The sequence below is a fragment of the Hyperolius riggenbachi genome, chromosome 4 (genome assembly GCF_040937935.1).
Source record: "Hyperolius riggenbachi isolate aHypRig1 chromosome 4, aHypRig1.pri, whole genome shotgun sequence".
In the NCBI taxonomy this organism is placed as follows: domain Eukaryota; kingdom Metazoa; phylum Chordata; class Amphibia; order Anura; family Hyperoliidae; genus Hyperolius; species Hyperolius riggenbachi.
The window spans coordinates 424,450,154-424,469,684 of NC_090649.1; the positions used below are offsets into that span (position 1 = coordinate 424,450,154).

Here is a 19,531-nt window from a genome sequence, read left to right on the forward strand (position 1 = left end):
AATATGTTGGCGCTTTATAAATACAATAAATACATAATAAATAAATACCTAGAGGCAGTGTTTTAGGAGTGTTTTAGGATATCTAGCAGGAGTGCAACTTGGTTTTAGGACAAAGCGGAAGTGACCTAATGTAGAGAGTATGCTTGTTGGAACAAGTGAGCGCAAATATATTTAACACACACACAAACACAACACAACACAACACAACACACGTATCAGAAAGTTTTTAATTTCCACCTTTAAAAAATATTTGACTGAAAGTTTGTTTTGATTTGTAGTTGTTAAAGGGATACTTAAGTCAAAAATAAAAAATGATTTTTACTCACCTGGGGCATCCCTCAGCCCCATGAAGCTGTATGGTGCCCTCGCAGCCTTGCTCCGATCCTCCTGTTCCCGCCGGCGGCTACTTCCGGGTTCGGCGACAGCCGTCGACAGGCTGGGAACGCGAGTGATTCTCCGCGTTCCCAGCCGCTATATCATTCTCTATGCTGCTATAGCGTATATGTTATACGCTATAGCAGAATAGAGGGTGATATAGCGGCTGGGAACGCGGAGAATCACTCGCGTTCCCAGCCTGTCGGCAGCTGTCGCCGAACCCGGAAGTAGCTGCCGGCGGGGACAGGAGGATCGGAGGGAGACTGCGAGGGCACCATACAGCTTCGGGGGGCCGAGGGATACCCCAGGTGAGTAAAAATCATTTATTTTTGACTTAAGTATCCCTTTAAGTCTTTTATGCTTAGTCACCATCCTCATTTACACTTTATTTCCAGTGTTTCTTGACACTCTGTAAACTGTAATAATCTTCGGCTGCTGAGTGCACTGAATATGATAATTGTTAGGTTGTGTTTTTTTTAACCTCATATTTATTTTAGAGTTCTTTCTTAATTCCTGTGCGTTTTGCTTGTACTGCAGGGTGACTCTGGGCTGATACCTCGCATTTGTGAAGGACTGTTCAGTAGGATTGCTGAAGCTACGAGGAGGGGTGATGCCTCATTTCGTACAGAAGTCAGGTTAGTCTACTGTAATTTATGGTTTCTTCTGATATACCGTGTTTTTCAGATTGTAAAACGCACATGACCACAAGACACACCTAGGTTTAGAGAACAAAAAACGGGGAAAAAAATACTAAACCTGGTGCATCTATGGTGCAGGAGCGTCTTGTAGATTTTTTTCTCCTTCAATCATTATGTCCTCCTTGTACTTCTTCTGTCCCCCATGTGTCCTTTTCTGTCTCCTATATCGGTCATCCTCTGTCCCCCATGTTTCTGCCTCTGTCCCTCTTGTGTCTTCCTCTGCCTCCATTGTGTCTTCCTCTACAGTGGAGGAAATAATTATTTTACCCCTCACTGATTTTGTAAGTTTGTCCAATGACAAAGAAATGAAGTCTCAGAACAGTATCATTTCAATGGTAGGTTTATTTTAACAGTGGCAGATAGCACATCAAAAGGAAAATCGAAAAAATAACCTTAAATAAAAGATAGCAACTGATTTGTATTTCATTGAGTGAAATAAGTTTTTGAACCCTCTAACAATAAAAGACTTAATACTTAGTGGACAAACCCTTGTTTGCAAGCACAGAGGTCAAATGTTTCTTGTAATTGACGACCAAGTTTGCACACATTTTAGGAGGAATGTTGGTCCACTCCTCTTTGCAGATCATCTCTAAATCCCTAAGGCAGGCATGGGCAAACTCGGCCCTCCAGCTGTTACGGAACTACAAGTCCCACAATGCATTTGCCTTTATGAGTCATGACTGTGACTGAAAGACTCCTGCAGTGCATTGTGGGACTTGTAGTTCTGTAACAGCTGGAGGGCCGAGTTTGCCCATGCCTGCCCTAAGGTTTCGAGGCTGTCTCTGTGCAACTCTGAGCTTGAGCTCCCTCCATAGGTTTTCTATTGGATTAAGGTCCGGAGACTGACTAAGCCACTCCATGACCTTAATGTGCTTCTTCTTGAGCCACTCCTTTGTTGCCTTTGCTGTATGTTTTGGGTCATTGTCGTGCTGGAACACCCAACCACGACCCATTTTCTGTTTCCTGGCAGAGGGAAGGAGGTTGTCGTTCAGGATTTCACGATACATGGCTCCGTCCATTTTCCCGTTAATGCGATTAAGTTGTCCTGTGCCCTTAGCAGAAAAACACCCCCAAAGCAAAATGTTTCCACCCCCATGCTTGACGGTGAGGACGGTGTTTTGGGGGTCATAGGCAGCATTTTTCTTCCTCCAAACACAGCGAATTGAGTTAATGCCAAAGAGCTCTATTTTGGTCTCATCAGACCACAGCACCTTCTCCCAGTCACTCACAGAATCATTCAGGTGTTCATTGGCAAACTTCAGACGGGCCTGCACATGTGCCTTCTTGAGCAGGGGGACCTTGCGAGCCCTGCAGGATTTTAATCCATTGCGGTGTAATGTGTTTCTAATGGTTTTCTTGGTGACTGTGGTCCCTGCTAATTTGAGGTCATTCACTAACTCCTCCCGTGTAGTTCTAGGATGCTTTTTCACCTTTCTCAGAACCATTGACACCCCACGAGGTGAGATCTTGCGTGGAGCCCCAGAGCGAGGTCGATTGATGGTCATTTTGTGCTCCTTCCATTTTTGAACAATCGCACCAACAGTTGTCACCTTCTCTCCCAGCTTCTTGCTAATGCTTTTGTAGCCCATTCCAGCCTTGTGCAGGTCTACAATTTTGTCTCTGACATCCTTGGACATCTCTTTGGTCTTTCCCATGTTGGAGAGTTTGGAGTCTGCTTGATTGATTGATTCTGTGGACAGGTGTCTTTTATACAGGTGACTAGTTAAGACAGGTGTCCTTAATGAGGGTGACTAATTGAGTAGAAGTGTCTAACCACTCTGTGGGAGCCAGAACTCTTAATGGTTGGTAGGGGTTCAAAAACTTATTTCACTCAATGAAATGCAAATCAGTTGCTATCTTTTATTTAAGGTTATTTTTTCGATTTCCCTTTTGATGTGCTATCTGCCACTGTTAAAATAAACCTACCATTGAAATGATACTGTTCTGAGACTTTTCATTTCTTTGTCATTGGACAAACTTACAAAATCAGTGAGGGGTCAAATAATTATTTCCTCCACTGTATACCCCTTTGTGTAATCAGTTGTCCTCTATTGTCCCCTTGTGTTTTCCTTCCTTACCCTTTATGTCCCACTGTGTCCTCCTTTGTCCCACTTTGTCCCCCCCCCCCCCCCTGTGTCCACCTTCATCCTCCCTGTGTCCACCTTCATCCCTCCTCTTATCCTCCATCTCCCCGTGTCCCCCACTGCTTCTCCCCCCTCCCACCTGGATAGTATCAGCCAGCTCTCACCTAATCCATGGAGCCCATGGTGATCACAGGTCTCTTCTCTTCCTGACTGTTCCCCTTGTGCCGGTCAGGTGTAATGATTGCAATCCGGCACTAGAGAAACAGTGAGGAAGAGGAGTGGTCTCTGATCTCCTCGGACTGCATGGATTAGGTGTGTGTCCCCTCTGCACTCTGCAAGTCTGGATTGTATTATTCAGACTATAAGACGCAGTGACTTTTTCTCCCCACTTTTGGGAGTGAGAAAAATTGTCTTACAGTCAGAAAAATACGGTACTTGTGTTACAAGATACGGCTGATGAGCTACTATTGTGTAGCTACGGAGTTACTATTATGCTGTGAAAACAAGATGTCCAGCGTTTGATTTAAGGGATAGCTGGACCATGATGGCTTTTTTGCAATAAACTTTAAAAGAAATACCTGACCGTTAGAGCAAATGTGCTACATAATTTTTTACTCTGATGTGTGAAAGCAGAATGCAGCTTTAAGCAAATGATAACGTGGAAAAATAAAGCAAACCTTGGGGTTTGATAGCCTTTGTGGGCCTCATTTGTGGGTTTCCTTCTCTGTACACTGCTTGATGTTTGGACCTCTCTCCACTGTGAAGTTCAATTGAGTATCTTCTTCCCTTTCAGCTACCTAGAAATTTACAACGAGAGGGTGAGAGATCTGCTGAGAAGGAAGTCATCGAAAACATTTAATTTACGGGTTCGAGAACATCCCAAAGAAGGTCCTTATGTTGAAGGTAGCTAATTATACATGAAATTGTGCAAATTTGACTTGCTCAGTTTTTTAAAAGGGCAAATAAGTGAGAGGGATATGGAAGCTGCCATGTACTGTATATTTCCTTTTAACGATACCGGTTGTCTGGGAGCCCTGCTGATCTATTTGGCTGCAATAGTGTGTGAATCAAAACCAAAAACAACCATACAGTTAACCTATTTTGGTTCCTGGACGTAGTTTCTACGTCAAGGAACCATGCGCGCTACCGCTCCCGATAGCGCACGCGCACTCCCGGCCGCGGATTCGGTAGCCAGGGAATCAATGTATCGGGCTACGGTGCCCGATCATTGATTCCTCTCCCCCGCTGAAAAAGCGACAGCTTCTCTCAGAAGCTGCGCCTTTTCTGGCTGTTCCCTTCCCGATGTTACGCTTAGAGTGACGTCATGTAAACAAACTCATGGCCGCCATCTTGTGGCCAAAAAGGAATACTACACCTGTAAAAAAAAATTTTTTTAAATTAACACACATTTACATTATAAATCTATTGTTTACCTCCCACCCTCCCAAAACTACCCAAATAAAATGTTTACAATAAAAAAAAAAAAACCATTACAATAAAAAAAAAAAAAAAATGTAAATATTTACCTAAGGGTCTAAACTTTTTAAATATCAATGTATAGATGAAATATTTCTATATTTTTTTATTTTAAACTTGTAAATAGTGATAGATGCAAAACGGAAAAAATGCACCTTTATTTCCAAATAAAATATTGTCGCCATACATTGTGATAGGGACATAATTTTAACAGTGTTATAACCGGGACATATGGGCAAATACAATACGTGAGTTTTAATTATGGAGGCATGTATTATTTTAAAACTATAATGGCTGAAAACTGAGAAATAATGAATTTTTTTCAGTTTTTTCTTATTCTTCCTGTTAAAATGCATTTACAGTAAAGTGGCTCTTAGCAAAATATACCCCCCAAAGAAAGCCTAATTGGTGGCGGAAAAAACAAGATATAGATCAGTGCATTGTGATAAGTAGTGATAAAGTTATAGGCTAATGAATGGGAGGTGAACATTTCTCACGTGAAAACGATGGAACCTGAATGGGTTAATCTTGTCAGATTTTACAATAATGGGCTCTATTCACAATCATTTTCCACATGCGGAAATGCACTTGCGGTAAATTCCCGACTGAAATAGGGCCATCTTGACATTCACTAAATTTTACGCATGATCATTTTCCACATGTGTAAAATTGTACGCATTATTTACCTGCATGTGTAAAAAGTGTGGTAAAAGTCCACAAAAGTCCTTAATTCCTGAAAAAAAAAAACAATTCACACACAAAAAGGGTCACATTATTTCTTTTTCTTTTTTTCACTTACTGGTACTGGGTGATATATTTCACTTACCATTGACTTAAATGTAGTCTGGAGCCTTGAGCGCTGTGATGTTTTATTTTGACAAGTTTTTTTTTATGCTACTTTTTTCCGCATGGATTCCGCATGGTTACTATGTAATTATGCATGTTTCCCCAATTTTTTTACGCATGCGGAAAACGTGGAACATTTTAGTGAATGTGGAAAAAATGCAGAAATTAGTGTTGAAGTTGGACGTCAGATTGAGCCGCGTTATGAGGCTCTTGGTGCTATCCTGGGAAGTCCAGATCTTTTCAATGATTCGGATGATTGGAATCGGATCATTGAAAAGATCTGCATCTTTGAACCGAATCTTTGAATCATTTTACTAGGGAAGCAGGAAGCAGGGGTGCAGCAGAGTGAGAGGTGCAGGAGAATGAGGGCACATTGAGGGTGCTAATGGGGAAGGGAGAGATGCAGCAGGAAGATTGTGCCTGTGCACAGAAGCTTCAGTTCCTGTTTCTTCCAGACATCCACTGTAAACCGAATCCTTCATTGTGATGATCCGGATGATTCGACTCACAAAAAAGATCCAAAGATCCGAATTGTTCATGATCTGGACAACACTACAGTGCAGTGAATATTAATTAGCCAAGTGGCTAGGAACAATAGCGGACTCTCCCCTTACTGAGCATGTGCAAACAGTCTAACGCAGCTAAAACCACCTATAACGCACAGCATGCTGCACTTTCTTTGAACGTCCGGTGTTACACTGTAACGCAACGTGGGCACTGTAAACAGCCCATTGATTTTTCATTACTGTGAGTTGGGCTGCGTTACAGGCTGCTCTAACGTGCGCCTGTAACGTCCCACTGTGAAAGCAGCCTAAAAGGATATAAATATGGCAGCCTCCATATACCTCTCACTTCAGTTGTCCTTTAAAGGGAACCTAAACTGAGAGGGATATGGATGTTTCACTTGATCTGCATGCTTGTTCAGGGGCTGTGGCTAAAAGTATTAGAGACACAGGATCAGCAGAAGAGTCAGGCAACTGGTATTATTTTAAAAGGAAAAATCCATATCCTTCGCAGTTTAGGTTCCCTTTAAAGCCGGTTTTGCACTTGAAGTGTGTGTTTGCGTTTTGCCTCCCCTGCCGCATCGCACCACTATGTACAAAATAACAAACCTAAGACCCTGTGTTAGAATACTCTGACAGGATCATATGCATAGCGCTGCCCCTTGCTGGACAGGAAGTACGACACTGGCATTCCTGGAGCGTTGACATACTTGTGACAGAAGAATGGTCAAGCCTGTTTAACATTAACAGACAACAAAGTTGAAAACCCTATATAAATCTTATGAATAAATCCTATCAATGCGTAATATGGAACAGGTGTTCAACCATTCTTGAGCCTCTATCGGCTGGGTGGAAAAAAAGGGAGTTTACTGATGTCACGCCGCACGGAGCTGTCTCTCTCTCCATTCACACTGCTCTCCCATCGCTGAAGCCCACTTGCTTTACTGCTGGTACGTCAGCAGAGCTCCGTAAGCCTGCCAGGAGCCGTTTTTATTGGCTCATGACCCTGTGATCACAAGTCAGGAGCCAGTGAAATCTGCTCCTGACAGGCTCACCGAGTTCTGGGCTGCAGCAGGGGGAGAGCTGCATGGTAATTGAAATCCACGTCCTGGCAGGAATAAATTGGTCCCAAACAGGGGCTTGGATTACAATTAGCCTGGTCCGGAAACAGTTAAATTAAACTCTATAGCAAGAGCGCATGAATATGTTTTGTAATAGTTGCAAATATAGTCCAAAATACCTTTGCATTATCCACTTGTGCTCGAAACCAGTAATACCGTTCATATTGTAGACTAGAGAGAAGAAGAGAGGACCAACCACTCATACCAGAATGGTAATAAGTGGTAAAATTTTTAAATGTGTGTGTTTTCAGATTTTTCTTTGCAGAAGTGTTCACCAGTTTACCAGTCCCTGCTGCTGAAAAACATCCCCACAGCATGATTCTGCTACCACCATATTTCACTGTGGTGGTGTTGTTCTTGGAGTGATGGGATGTGTTGGGTTTGCGCCAAACGTAGCATCATGCTTGGTGTCCAAAAAGTTCAATTTTAGTCTTTTCTGGCCAGAGTACCTTCCTCCATACATTTGGGGAGTTGCCCAAATGCATTTTTGCTAACTCTAAACGTGCCTTCTTACATTTAACACTAAGTAAAGGTGGCCACTAACTATACAATCTTTTTTATCCGATCTGACCAAATCTATGTAGTATAAGGGTAAACTGAGTGACTATATTGAATGGATAATTTAGGCAGTTACCTTATATTACACAGAAATGGTAAGATTGGATGAAAAAGATTGTATCATTAGTGGTCAGCTTTAGGCTTTTTCCTGTCCATTCTTTCATAAAGCCCAGCTCTATCTAATGGCTTATTGTGGCCCTATAGACAAATACTCTAGTCTCTGGTGTGGAACTCTGCAACTCCTGCAGGATTACGTTTGGCCTCTGTGCTGCCTCTCTGATTAATGCTTGCCTTGCTTGGTCTTTGAGTTTTGGTGGGTGGCCCTCACTTGGCAGGCTTGTTGTGGTGGTACCATGTTCTTTCCATTGAAATGGTGCTCTGGACGATATTTAAAGCTTTGAATATTTTTAACCCAGCCCTGACTTGTACTTCTCAACAACTTTGTTCCTGACTCTACCGTATTTTTCGGACTTTAAGGCGCTCCGGACCATAAGACGCACCTAGGTTTAGAGATCAAAAACCAGGAAATAAAAAAAAATACTAAACCTGGTGCTCTATGGTGCATAAGAGGCATCTTATGGACCTTTCCCCCCAAAAAAGTCTCTACCCAGAATGACCCCCATTGGTGACAGGACACCAATAACGCCATTAAAAAGTAAGGATTATTTTCAGATGATTTCAGATCACGCGGTGATAGGACACCATAAACCTGGAAGCACGGAAAAGCTGGTAGTGCTGCATGATGATTTTTTAAACCGGCTGCATACTGAGACAGACTGAGGCATAGGAGAGGAGCGTGCAGGCTAGTCTGCAGCATGTGTCATGACCGCGGATGGATGGCTGCCTCACTCACTCCTGAACACTCCGGACATCGCCATTTTGCCACCCACCGCCAGTTCTCAGCATGTGTGCCCACCTCACTGCTGCACAGTCCAGACAACGCTGATCTCCAACCCATTGCCATTTCTAAGGGTGCCTGCAGATGGAGGGACTAGGAGATGAGAATGCTCTGGCAGATAGGTGCTCTGCTGAAACCGTATATTTGGACTATAAGACGCACCAACTCCCCCCCCCCCCAGTTTTGGGGAAGAAAAAGTGCGTCTTATAGTCCGAAAAATACGCTATTTGGAGTGCTCCTCATCTTCATGCTGTGTGCCTCTTGCTTAGTGGTGTTGAAGCCCACTCTGAAAAGATGTTTATACTGACAGATAATGTGACAGATTGCACACAGGTGGACTTCATTTCACGAATCATGTGACTCTTGAAGGTAATTGAAGGTACCAGTTTTTAGGGGGTTTCATTGCAAAGGCGGTGAATACATATGCACATGCCAGTTCTCAGTCTATTCTTTGTTAAAAATTAGTTTTTCTATACATTTTTCTCATTTAACTTTACCAACTTAGACTATTTTGTGCAGATCCACCACATAAAATATGATTAAGAAACATTAAAATTACAGATTGTAATGTAACAAAACAGGTACAAAGCTAAGGGGGCTTCTTAGCGAAATTACAGATTCCCTTTACATTTGCATATTACTTCCAAAACTGATAAACCTGGATTTACTGATTATATTGACATACAGTTTTCAGTGAAGTGAACTTCTAATTATGTATTTTTTTATTATCTGTCTTTATTGCCAAGCTTTGTAACAGGTGTACATAAAGCTCTTGCAGCTCATTGACGGATTTTAATTGCTGCTTGGAGCTGCTTTTTAATACTTTCTTGTGTTGATATTTCATTTCTGAGAAGTGAGAGGGTTTTTTAATCTTCTGTTTAATTGTTCACTACTTGTAGCTTCTTTAATGATCTGAGCCACCAGAATATAGGCTGATGTATGACTCAGCTCCACTCGCTTCTCTTGTATCGGAATACAGTGTACTGTTGCCTGCTGTAGGGAGCTTTTAGATTAGACTCATTATGCAGGTTTACTATCAGAGTTGAGCTGATAACTTTCCAGGGAAAACCAAGACCTTTAACACACTACTTTTATATCATCTTAGGCTGTGTACACTAGCTTGAACTAGTCGAGATGGCTTTTATGCCTGGTACACATGAAGCAGTTTCCCATCAGATTGACTGATTGAATAAATCATTTCCTACATGTCTTATCCAGTGGCGTACCTAGGGGAAAGCAGCAACGGTGAGCCGCTCCATGATGACCATAGTAGGGGGTTACACTGGAGTCCTGTGCAGGCTGCTTGTGTCCATTGTGCCTGTCCCCAGCTGGAGCAATGCAGAGTATTGCACGAGCGGATCCGTGCATCTCACCTGCACACTGGAGTCCAGTGATGCCTGACCTCCTGCCACCGCTCAGCACTTCCTCTAGTGCTGGCATCTCTTTCTGCACTCGTGATGCAGGCACTAGGGGAAGAGCTGTGCTCAGCATGTGATGCAGGAAGTCATGGCAGGGGGAAGACTGAGCGCTGACAGGTGGACGCATCGGTGGACTCTGGCATGCAAGTGAGTTAACAGAACACAGCTTCCGCTCATGCAGTACTCTGCATTGTTGACATTACATCAGTGGAAGTACTTTGTGAAGCCCCACCTATGCCTTGCTCACTAACCCCCCACATACGCCTAGCACTAACCCCCTAGCACTAACACGCCTAGCACTACCTACACCTAATGTTAATGTAACCTACACCTAACACTAACTTCCTCTCTACCTACACCTAACACTAACCATACATATACATAAATAGCCATGGCCCTGACATCACACTGTGGGAGGGGTCTCACCACAATATCATCCACATGGACGTCCCTAATTATTGGGCTGAAGTTCAATCCTGGGTTAAACTTCCTCTTTGAGGACCCCCTGAGCGGAGAATATATCGTGTGTACAGGAGCCCCTCACTTCTGGTCATGACTGACTTTTAGCGGAAAATCTATTGTGTGTACGATAGATTTTTTTGGGAAAAAGGCGCCTGTTCCCCACAAGACTTCTATTTAAGGTTACTTGTTACGGACCTGAGGAAGCGGGCTGAGACCCGTGAAACGCATTGTCTACAATCAACCACTTGGTAATAAAGACTTAGATCCGAGTGAGTACTCTTTGGACGTAATACCGTACAATAATTATAACTCAGCCCCACTAGCAAAGAACTTAGGCGCCTCCCCCAAACCGTTTTAACAGTTGTTACCCACACCCCCAAAAGGGGTGTTAGCACTTCCCACTTGTATATCCATTATACCAGTGGAAAAGCTGACGTGAGGAGAGCGACCACCCTGTTCCAGAAGGTTCCGGGATACCGAGCGGGAACGGTTCTTTTCCGCATGCCTATATGGTGGTTGCAGGACTGCAACCCATCCTTGTGAGTATAAAATACCCACAATCCCCCACCGTTTAATACCAGATGTTACTGCACTATTGGGATCCCGGTCTCTCCCCTTTTTACAGGCCGAAGGATCTCCACTCCCATTGTGAAGGGACCTCCAGAGACCTGGACCAATTTTATAAGAGGGATATGGGTGCTGTCATTTTTATTTCCTTTTAAACAATACCAGTGCCTGGCAGCCTTGCTGATCTATTTGGCTGAAGTAGTGTCTGAATCACACCAGAAACCAGCATGCAGATAATCTTGTCAGAAACACCTGATCTGCTGCATGCTTGTTCAGGGTCTATAGCTAAACGTATTAGAGGCAGAGGATCAGCAGGACAGCCAGGCAACTGGTGTTGCTTAACCACCCTGGCGTTCTGTTTAAATTGCCAGGGTGGCGGCGGCAGGGGTTTTTTTTCGTCATTTTTTTCCCCCATGCTGCTAACTGAAAGTTGGCAGCGTGAAAGGCCACTAGAGGGCGCACATGGTGCACCCTTCTGATCGCTGTCGGCGATCACAAGTAACAAGACATCCCGCGAAGAGCGGGATTTCTTGTTAGGCTTACACCGTCGCCATGGCGACGATCGGGATGACGTTATGGACGTCAGCCGACGTCCTGACGTCAGACGCCTCTGATCCAGCCCTTTGCGCTGCCTGAAAGTGCTTGGTCCAGGCAGCGCAGGGCTCTGGCGGGGAGGGGGGGCCCTCTTCCGCCACTGCAGGCGGTGGATCGCAGCTGAGTGGCGGCGATCGAAGACCACACGCAGCTAGCAAAGTTTTAGCTGCGTGTGGTGCACTTTATTTGGAGGAAATCGGCCCAGCAGGGCCAGAGATATCAGCCTCGGCGGCTATGGACGAGTTGAGCTCGTCCATACCGCCAGGAAGGTTAAAAGGAAATCAATATGGCAACCTCCACATCCCTCTCACTTCAGTTGTCCTTTAAGATGAATGTAAATGTGTACAGCGCTCTCACTCTGTATCAAGTATGACTAGCTGTATGTGGCAATTGTCCAGTGAAAATGCCCCTAAATAGATAAAACATATACAATCCACGTCTTTGTATCTCTGACATAAAGTCCAGAACAATGCTGCTGGTTGTAATCCCGCTAGTAGTAGTCCAACTGCCTCCTCAGATGTGTCACACAGTCAGAGTTTAATACTTCCAAAAGTTCCACGGATATAAATACCACAGTTTGCCAATTATACTCTCACCAATGTCCAAGGGCTGATAGCAGGAATATCAGCAAGATCGCTCATATGCAGGTATCAGCTTTCCCGACAGGCTTCCCCCTGTATACAACTCAGAAGAACGGAAAACACATAGCGTAATACAGTTTGGACGCAACTGTCATGAACACTTCCTCCACCAGTGAGAGCCCTCAAAATGTATATTGACTGCCTCCGTGTTAGTGCAACCACATGCAGCCCGTGCTGAACAAAAGTGAAAACACTTAAGCGCTCACCAGATATCCAGGCTGACCCTGTGAAGACCAGCTTATTCGCTTGTGGTGTCGCTTTGTAAAAGAACTCTCACTTGGACCGGGTACTTCCTCCTGGATATTGTTGCCCGATCAGCAGCAGCTCCCTCCCCAGCAGATAGGCAGCCTGGTGACACGCGGTTATTACCCTGGCGAGAGAGGTGGAGGTAAATCCAGGAGATGGGGGGAGGGGGCAATTGCCAGTGATTAGGTTGTCCTTTAAGATGTGTGTGCAGCACCGATACATTTATAGTATTTTTCTTTTATTAAACCAACTAGCGGTTCTATTTTAACCACGTTTGAAATCTGGAACCTTTATGGAGACGTTAAGCAAGGTCTGTTATTTCTGTTGCTCTTCACTTGTATTTGTGCTAATACGCCTCGTCCTTGAATATGTGGAGCTATCTGAAGTATTATGAAAGCATGCCACTCAGGCAATTGTTTGGCTCTGATTAAACTATAAACAGTACAGAACTGAGTGGAGGCTGACTAGCCTGTTTTTTTTCTTCTTTTTTTCCTGTCATATTTGCAGACTTGTCAAAGCACTTAGTTCAGAATTACAGTGACGTGGAGGAGTTAATGGATGCCGGGAACATTAATAGAACCACAGCTGCCACCGGAATGAATGATGTGAGCAGTCGATCGCATGCCATCTTTACCATCAACTTCACTCAGGTAGGCATGATGCAGGACTGCCTCCTTTTCATAAGCAGGCATGTTTGTCTCATTGGATAGGGGACACAGCCGTATTGCACTACTCCATGCTGTAGCCATAGGGAGGAGTCTTCATCCAACTTTTTCTCCTATTTAAAAGGTGCAGGCCTATTTAACCCATTAGTAGCTTCAATAGTTATCTCGTTTGAGATAGTGCACTGCTTTTGACTATAGCCAGCTGAACGTGTTGTGCTGTAAATTCTTGGAATGCTTTGATGTCTCTCTACTAGCAGAGGATGTAGAAACTGAAAGCAGACGTCGTCTGTTATTGTCTCACACTGCCCCTAGTGACAAGGGGCAATAAATACACATTACAGCAGTACTAATCGGTAGCAAGGAAATAAAAAAATAAATAGGCTTTGAGCACTTGCAAGCCTCTAAATAAATTGGCTGCTAAAGGGTTAAAGGGCACCCAAAGTGAGATTCTGTTGAAAAATACCAGTTGCCCGGCAGCCCTACTGATCTTTCTGGTCTCAGTAGTGTCTGAATCACACCTGAAACAGGCACGTGGCTAATTTAGCCAGACTTCAGTCAGAACATCTGATCTGCATGCTTGTTCAGAGTCTATGGCTGGAGGTAGAGAGGCCGATGATCAGCAGGACGACCAGGCAATTTGCATTGTTTAAAAGGAAATAAATGTCTTCCTCCATATTCCTTTTACTTCAAGTGTGCTTTAATATAGTGGTGCCAGGATGTAGCGATACTATGCAAGGTACAGGCACGTGAAATCCTGTCACCAAAGGCTGCTTCAAATTGGTAAAGTAGACTTCCACTGAAAAGCATTCGACATAAACTAAACAGGTATAATGCCTACTTACTGTACATATATACATTTTTCAATGAATAAAGAGGGACAGAATGTCTGCCAAGTTTTAAAATAGACTTAAAGAGACTCTGTAACAAAATTTTCAGCCTTAGTTCTTCTATCCTATAAGTTCCTTTGCCTGTTCTAATGTGCTCTGGCTTACTGCAGCTTTTCCTAATTGCATAGTGGCTGTGTTATCTCTGTTATATGATCGAATCTGTTTTCTTCTGTCTGCACAGTCAGGCTAAGGCTGGAATGTGTGGAATGTGCAGGGCTGCTTGTGATTGGATAGAAGCGATACACACCCTCTGCAGGCCCCCTGCAGGCTCTGTATGACTCACGCACTCTGCTTATTTGAGCCTATCACAAGCTGGTTAGTTTGTTTGTAAACACTGCCTAAAACTGGCAATTACAAGCCAGGATTGCAGCAGAGAGTGGCAGAAACAGCACAGAGGGGCCCAGGAGAACATAATGAATAGAATGGTATGCTTTTTGCTGTAAAAATTTTAGAGTACAGATTCTCTTTAAACCTACTGACAAAATTTGTTCCAGCACTAAAGGCCTGTACATTAGGGATGGTCAATGAGATGGAAATTCTTCTGAGCCCATTCAGGTTTATGCAAATTTTGTCTGCAAATGTGAAGCAGCTTGAAAATGCACCAAATCCATCAAACCAAAGGCATCAAATCCTGCCTAGGGGGAATTTGATTGGTCCATTTTCGAGCTGCATAAATTTGCATAAGCCTTCATCAATTTTGAACTATTTGCATCTCATTACCATCCCTACTGTACACACCATCCAATATTTACTATCGATCAACAAACTATTGTATCCTATGCTCATTGCAAGTGGATTCTGCTGCTGACCGACTGGAAACTGTAAGCTTTGTTACTGGAACAGAAAATGGAGGCAAGACAGCAATAAATATCGGACCAGGACTCTAACCCTTTCCTACCAACACTAAAAGGAAGAGTATTTTATTGCTCATTACTAATTACCGGTAAGCCCCAGTTCAATTTATATGGCAGCTTACTTTAAAGTTGAGCTTTAGGCAGATTAATACAGGAGACAGATTCCAATACGCCTACTAATTACAAATGTTTTTAAAGTTCTTGGTTCTCGCTTCCATCTTTTTCATTGTTAGGAAAGGAGACTAGGGGACTATGCCATTACCCAATCTCCATTTTGGATTTTAAAGGACACCCGAAGCGAAAATAAAGTAGTGAAATAAACAATTGTATCTATCTTCCTTCTCCTAAAAATGACTTTTTAAGATATTCCACAGTTTTATTTTATGTTTAAATCTACTTTTTAAGTTTTAACTGTTTTATTGTTTTTGCTCAATGACACATTCCTTGAAGTATGCCAGAGCTAAAATCTATGAACTATTGACCTTTTTTTTTTAATCTCTTTCCTGCTCTCAGAAGCCATTTTCTGCTAGGAAAGTGTTTTATAGTTGGAATTTCTTATCAGTGTGTGTCACACTGTAGTCACTTCCTGTCTGAGTCAGGACTGAGTCAGCCACTTACATACCTGATATTTAACTCTTTCAGGCAGAAAAACAAAAAAGGAACACAGCATAGTTATTAGTGTGCTTGGCACTATACATACCCATGTCTATCTCATCATGTCACACGTCACTTCAGGTATCCTTTAAGACAGAATGTTTAGCTGCAAGATGCTAGTCCCATAACAATTCTTTATTTTATTTATTTCCTTTTTAGAGTTTTTTTAGCTCTGTGTCTAGAGTTGAAATGCATGTTCTTGTGTGACTTTCCTTACTGACGGCTCATACTTTTTGTTTGTTTAATCCCTTGTTTTCCGCCAGGCTAAATTTGATGCTGAAATGCCCTGCGAGACAGTCAGCAAGATTCATTTGGTGGATCTGGCCGGCAGCGAGCGAGCGGATGCCACGGGCGCGACCGGCGTGCGGCTCAAAGAAGGAGGAAACATTAATAAATCTCTAGTAACTCTGGGAAATGTCATTTCTGCCTTAGGTATGCAGCACAACCCTCCTCCTGCTTATTCCTGACGTGGTCTCACATGATTGTCATTTCACTGTTATTGTCTCCTCTGCTATTTTGCAGCCGTGACATATATTAAATCTCGCTGTGATCCATTTAAGAGAATAAAATATGCTGTCAGCTTTATAAGTGTAAAAATGCAGAGAATATCCTGGAGGAAGAGCGTCTATTTTTCACAATTATTTGCTCCTTTTCTTCTTCCTTCGCAGCTGATTTATCTCAGGACGCAGCCAACCATCTTGCGAAGAAAAAGCAAGTGTTCGTGCCTTACCGGGATTCCGTTCTGACTTGGCTGTTAAAAGATAGCCTGGGAGGAAATGCTAAAACTATAATGATTGCCAGTAAGCTTTTAGTACTCCTCTGTTTTTTAATGCACTGCTTTACTTGTTCTGCTGCACTTTATACTATTTGCCGTATTTCTCTTGTTAAAGATGCTGAAAGTCTAAAAGTGTGTGGACAGATTCTGAGATATTGGTACCTCCAGTTCGCTCAATCCCTGCATAAGGGCCAGTTCACACGGATGTTTAAACGGCGTTGAACTATGGCAGTTTTCACAAACAGGCTTGCAGGAAAAAAATGTATCTGCAAGACCATTTTTTTCCCGCAAAGGGTTGTGGATAACAAAAAGTTATCCGCTAAGCAGTTTTTTTTCCCGCAAGACGCTCTGCGGAAATTACCCCTCTTGCTGCTAATCAGGTGCAGAATTTTACTTTCATAGCTGCATAACGCAGCTATTCTAAAAGCTGCGATTTGCAGCAAAGAAGGTAAAATTCAGCGCCCTGAGGCGCCTGCTAACAGCCAGCGCCAGTGGCCCAAATTTTCCGAACATGCTGCAAAATGCAGCTTTTATTATAGGCGGTTATGGTGGTGCCGTTTTCACTGAAAGGGCTCATGTGCCCCTTCGCAGTCTTGGTGATAGGCAAATTTACTTACCAGTATGTTTAGGCAATGTGGGAGGACACTAGAGTACCCAGAAGAACCGGTGTAGAATGAGGGAGAATATACAATCTTCATGCAGATAGAGTCATGGTTGAGTGTCAAATCTGGGATTACTATTGACAAAAAATAAAATAATTGTCTCTAGACTCAAGCTGGGTTTAAAATGGATCCGAGATAAACATTTACTCATTGCATAATTGTGCTCCTTTCATATAGTTTATAGGGCATTCCTCAAGCCAAATACCTTTTTGTTTTGTTTTAACACTCTAATTCCTTATACACGAAACAAGACTCGCCAACAGCTTCTCCAGTGCCTTGGCACTTTCAGACTTATGTAGCAAGGTCTTATGGGAGCTCAGTCTGGGCAAGAGGAGGAGAAGGTTACTATCCAGAGATTTCAGAGGCAGAAGGGAGGAGGGGAGTTAACTTTTCACAGGCTGAGGGCTGGAGATGCTGACAAACAGAACATGTCTTCCCTCATTGTTTCACAGGAATAAATAATCATAAACTATTGAAGCTGTTTACAGTTAGATTTGCTGTGTAAACGATGTAAACTTTAGATAAGATAAATAGACAAGTTACTTACTTGTTATAGTTAGTTTTTAATCTCGGATGCGCTTTAAAGATAACTGTTAATGAAAGTCATGCATGTGGAGGTCAAGGTGGAATAAATATATTGGCCTAAATTCTAGAATCCACCAACTGATTCTTCAACATTTGTGGAATTGAATATACAGGAACTCTTACTTCAACTATTGCAGTACTTGTGTTATTTCCCCATGTGGTTACTACTTACTACAGCATCCAGATTGTTCTAGAAACACTCATACTAGCTTTTCTTATAGTTAACTGAACAATTATCAGCTCTGGCTGTACCATCTCATGCCTGTAGGAGTATTACAGGTCAGTATAAGAGAACCTCCCTTAATTTCACAAAGGGCTGAGGTCAGTCCGAATAGCCGCTACTTAGCACAACAGAGATTGGGGGTAGAGAATGTCAGCTCTGTGAGCCAACTATGTAAAGCCTTAGCTTGTGGCTATGTAAAGGCTGTGTATTACAGTAGAGTCCCGGTTAACTAACCGTTAGTCTCAACCAACAGGCAGTAAATGGGGGGAGCCATGGGGACGTGCCTCTCTTCCTGTCTTACCAGAGCTCTGCGCTGGCCCTCTCAAAGAGAACCAGAGACAAAGCACCTTCATGTATTTTATTACATTTATCAGTGGGAACATGAAAGTAAACACCTACTTTTAGTTTCATTCTTATCTGCTTAATTAGTCTATTATCAGCTGTGATAAGAATCCCTGACTGGCTCAGTCTAGGTTTGACCTGGAATCATTCTAGCTGAGTCACTCTTCTGTGGAATCTTTTCAAGCCCAAGCCTGCCACCTCCTGGCTCAGATTTCCTGCTTTGCATACTGAGAGCTGTGATGACAGGGGAGGGGCTGCTCCTGCTGAGAGAGAAGCTCTGTGGCTGCAATATGATCCCTGTGTGCACTCTCTGCATAGATAATGATGATGACTGCAGTTTCATTCCTATGAGAGAGACTTCCTACAGGCAGCTGCACATCATACCGAAATGAAAGCACACAGATGAAAGGCTGCAGCAGCCTTTCTCATATAGCCTAGATAGCAGCCTAGTCTCATATAGCCTAGACAGCACATCCAGAACAACTCATAACCCGGAAGCAGAAGGGATATGAGCCGGTGGCCATATTTGATTTTTCCTGGAGCAATAATGGATGAAAAACACTAAAAAAAGCACACTAGAGCGGCGAAATTATCAAGTAGAGCATTTATTCTTTACAAGCTATTGACTGATATGTTTATTTTGTGTGAAACGTTCATCTCTGGTTCCCTTTAACTCCTACAGCTGTCTGCTGCATCCTCCGTGGGGCTCCGATTGTGGCACGCGTGGAAACCACTTACCAGAGCTCTGCGCTGGCCCTCTTAACTCCTATAGCTGTCTGCTGCATCCTCCGTGTGGCTCCCATTGTGTCACCTGACCCGGATCGGGTCACATGCACACGTTGGGAGCTGTACAGTGGCTGAAGCCAGCAGTTGTAGAAGTGAAGAGTACCGGCGCCTTGAGCTCTGGTAAGTGGTTTCCGCTGCGTGGTTTTCTGCATTAACTGGGGGGGGGGGGGGGGGGAAGCAACAGGCAATACCAAATGCCTGTATGTATTACCACTGTATTTTATATAGCGCAGATGTAGAGGAGAGCAGAGTGCATAGGGAGAACCTCACCTGGTGAGGCAGATTTGTGGTCCAATGAGCAGGCTGGAATAATGGGAGGAGACGTAAAGCTTCAGCATATGAACAGTACAGATGAAACGCAGTGGATGCGGTGTCGAGACACCCTGGAAAGAAGAGAAAACAAAAATCGGGAGCACAAATGGTGTAGTATGTCAGTAACACTGAAAACAATACAATCATAAAAGGGCTACCTACAAAGGTGGGTTGCTGGGGGCAACCGACCACAGGAAGCGGGTGGAGATAATGAACCCATCTCCACTCGGGGTGTCCCAGACTGGGACTGGTGGTGGTCGCTTCTTCTTTATAAGACGAGAACCGCTTCAAACATGGTC

At 43.4% G+C, this 19,531-nt stretch overlaps 1 protein-coding gene across 4 annotated transcripts in view; it reads left to right on the forward strand.

Annotated features, from left to right (window-relative positions):
• Positions 1-19,531, forward strand: part of KIF16B (kinesin family member 16B) — a 635,015-nt gene that overhangs the window by 53,346 nt on the left and 562,138 nt on the right. For all 4 annotated transcript variants that reach the window (XR_011019462.1, XM_068232451.1, XM_068232454.1 and 1 more), the window contains exons 5-9: positions 913-1,010; positions 3,951-4,060; positions 12,995-13,137; positions 15,811-15,979; positions 16,216-16,347. Coding sequence is in view for 3 of the 4 variants with exons in the window: in XM_068232451.1 (XP_068088552.1) it covers positions 913-1,010; positions 3,951-4,060; positions 12,995-13,137; positions 15,811-15,979; positions 16,216-16,347 (652 nt within the window). In the remaining variant the exon portion in view is untranslated. The remainder of the gene's footprint in view (positions 1-912; positions 1,011-3,950; positions 4,061-12,994; positions 13,138-15,810; positions 15,980-16,215; positions 16,348-19,531) is intronic.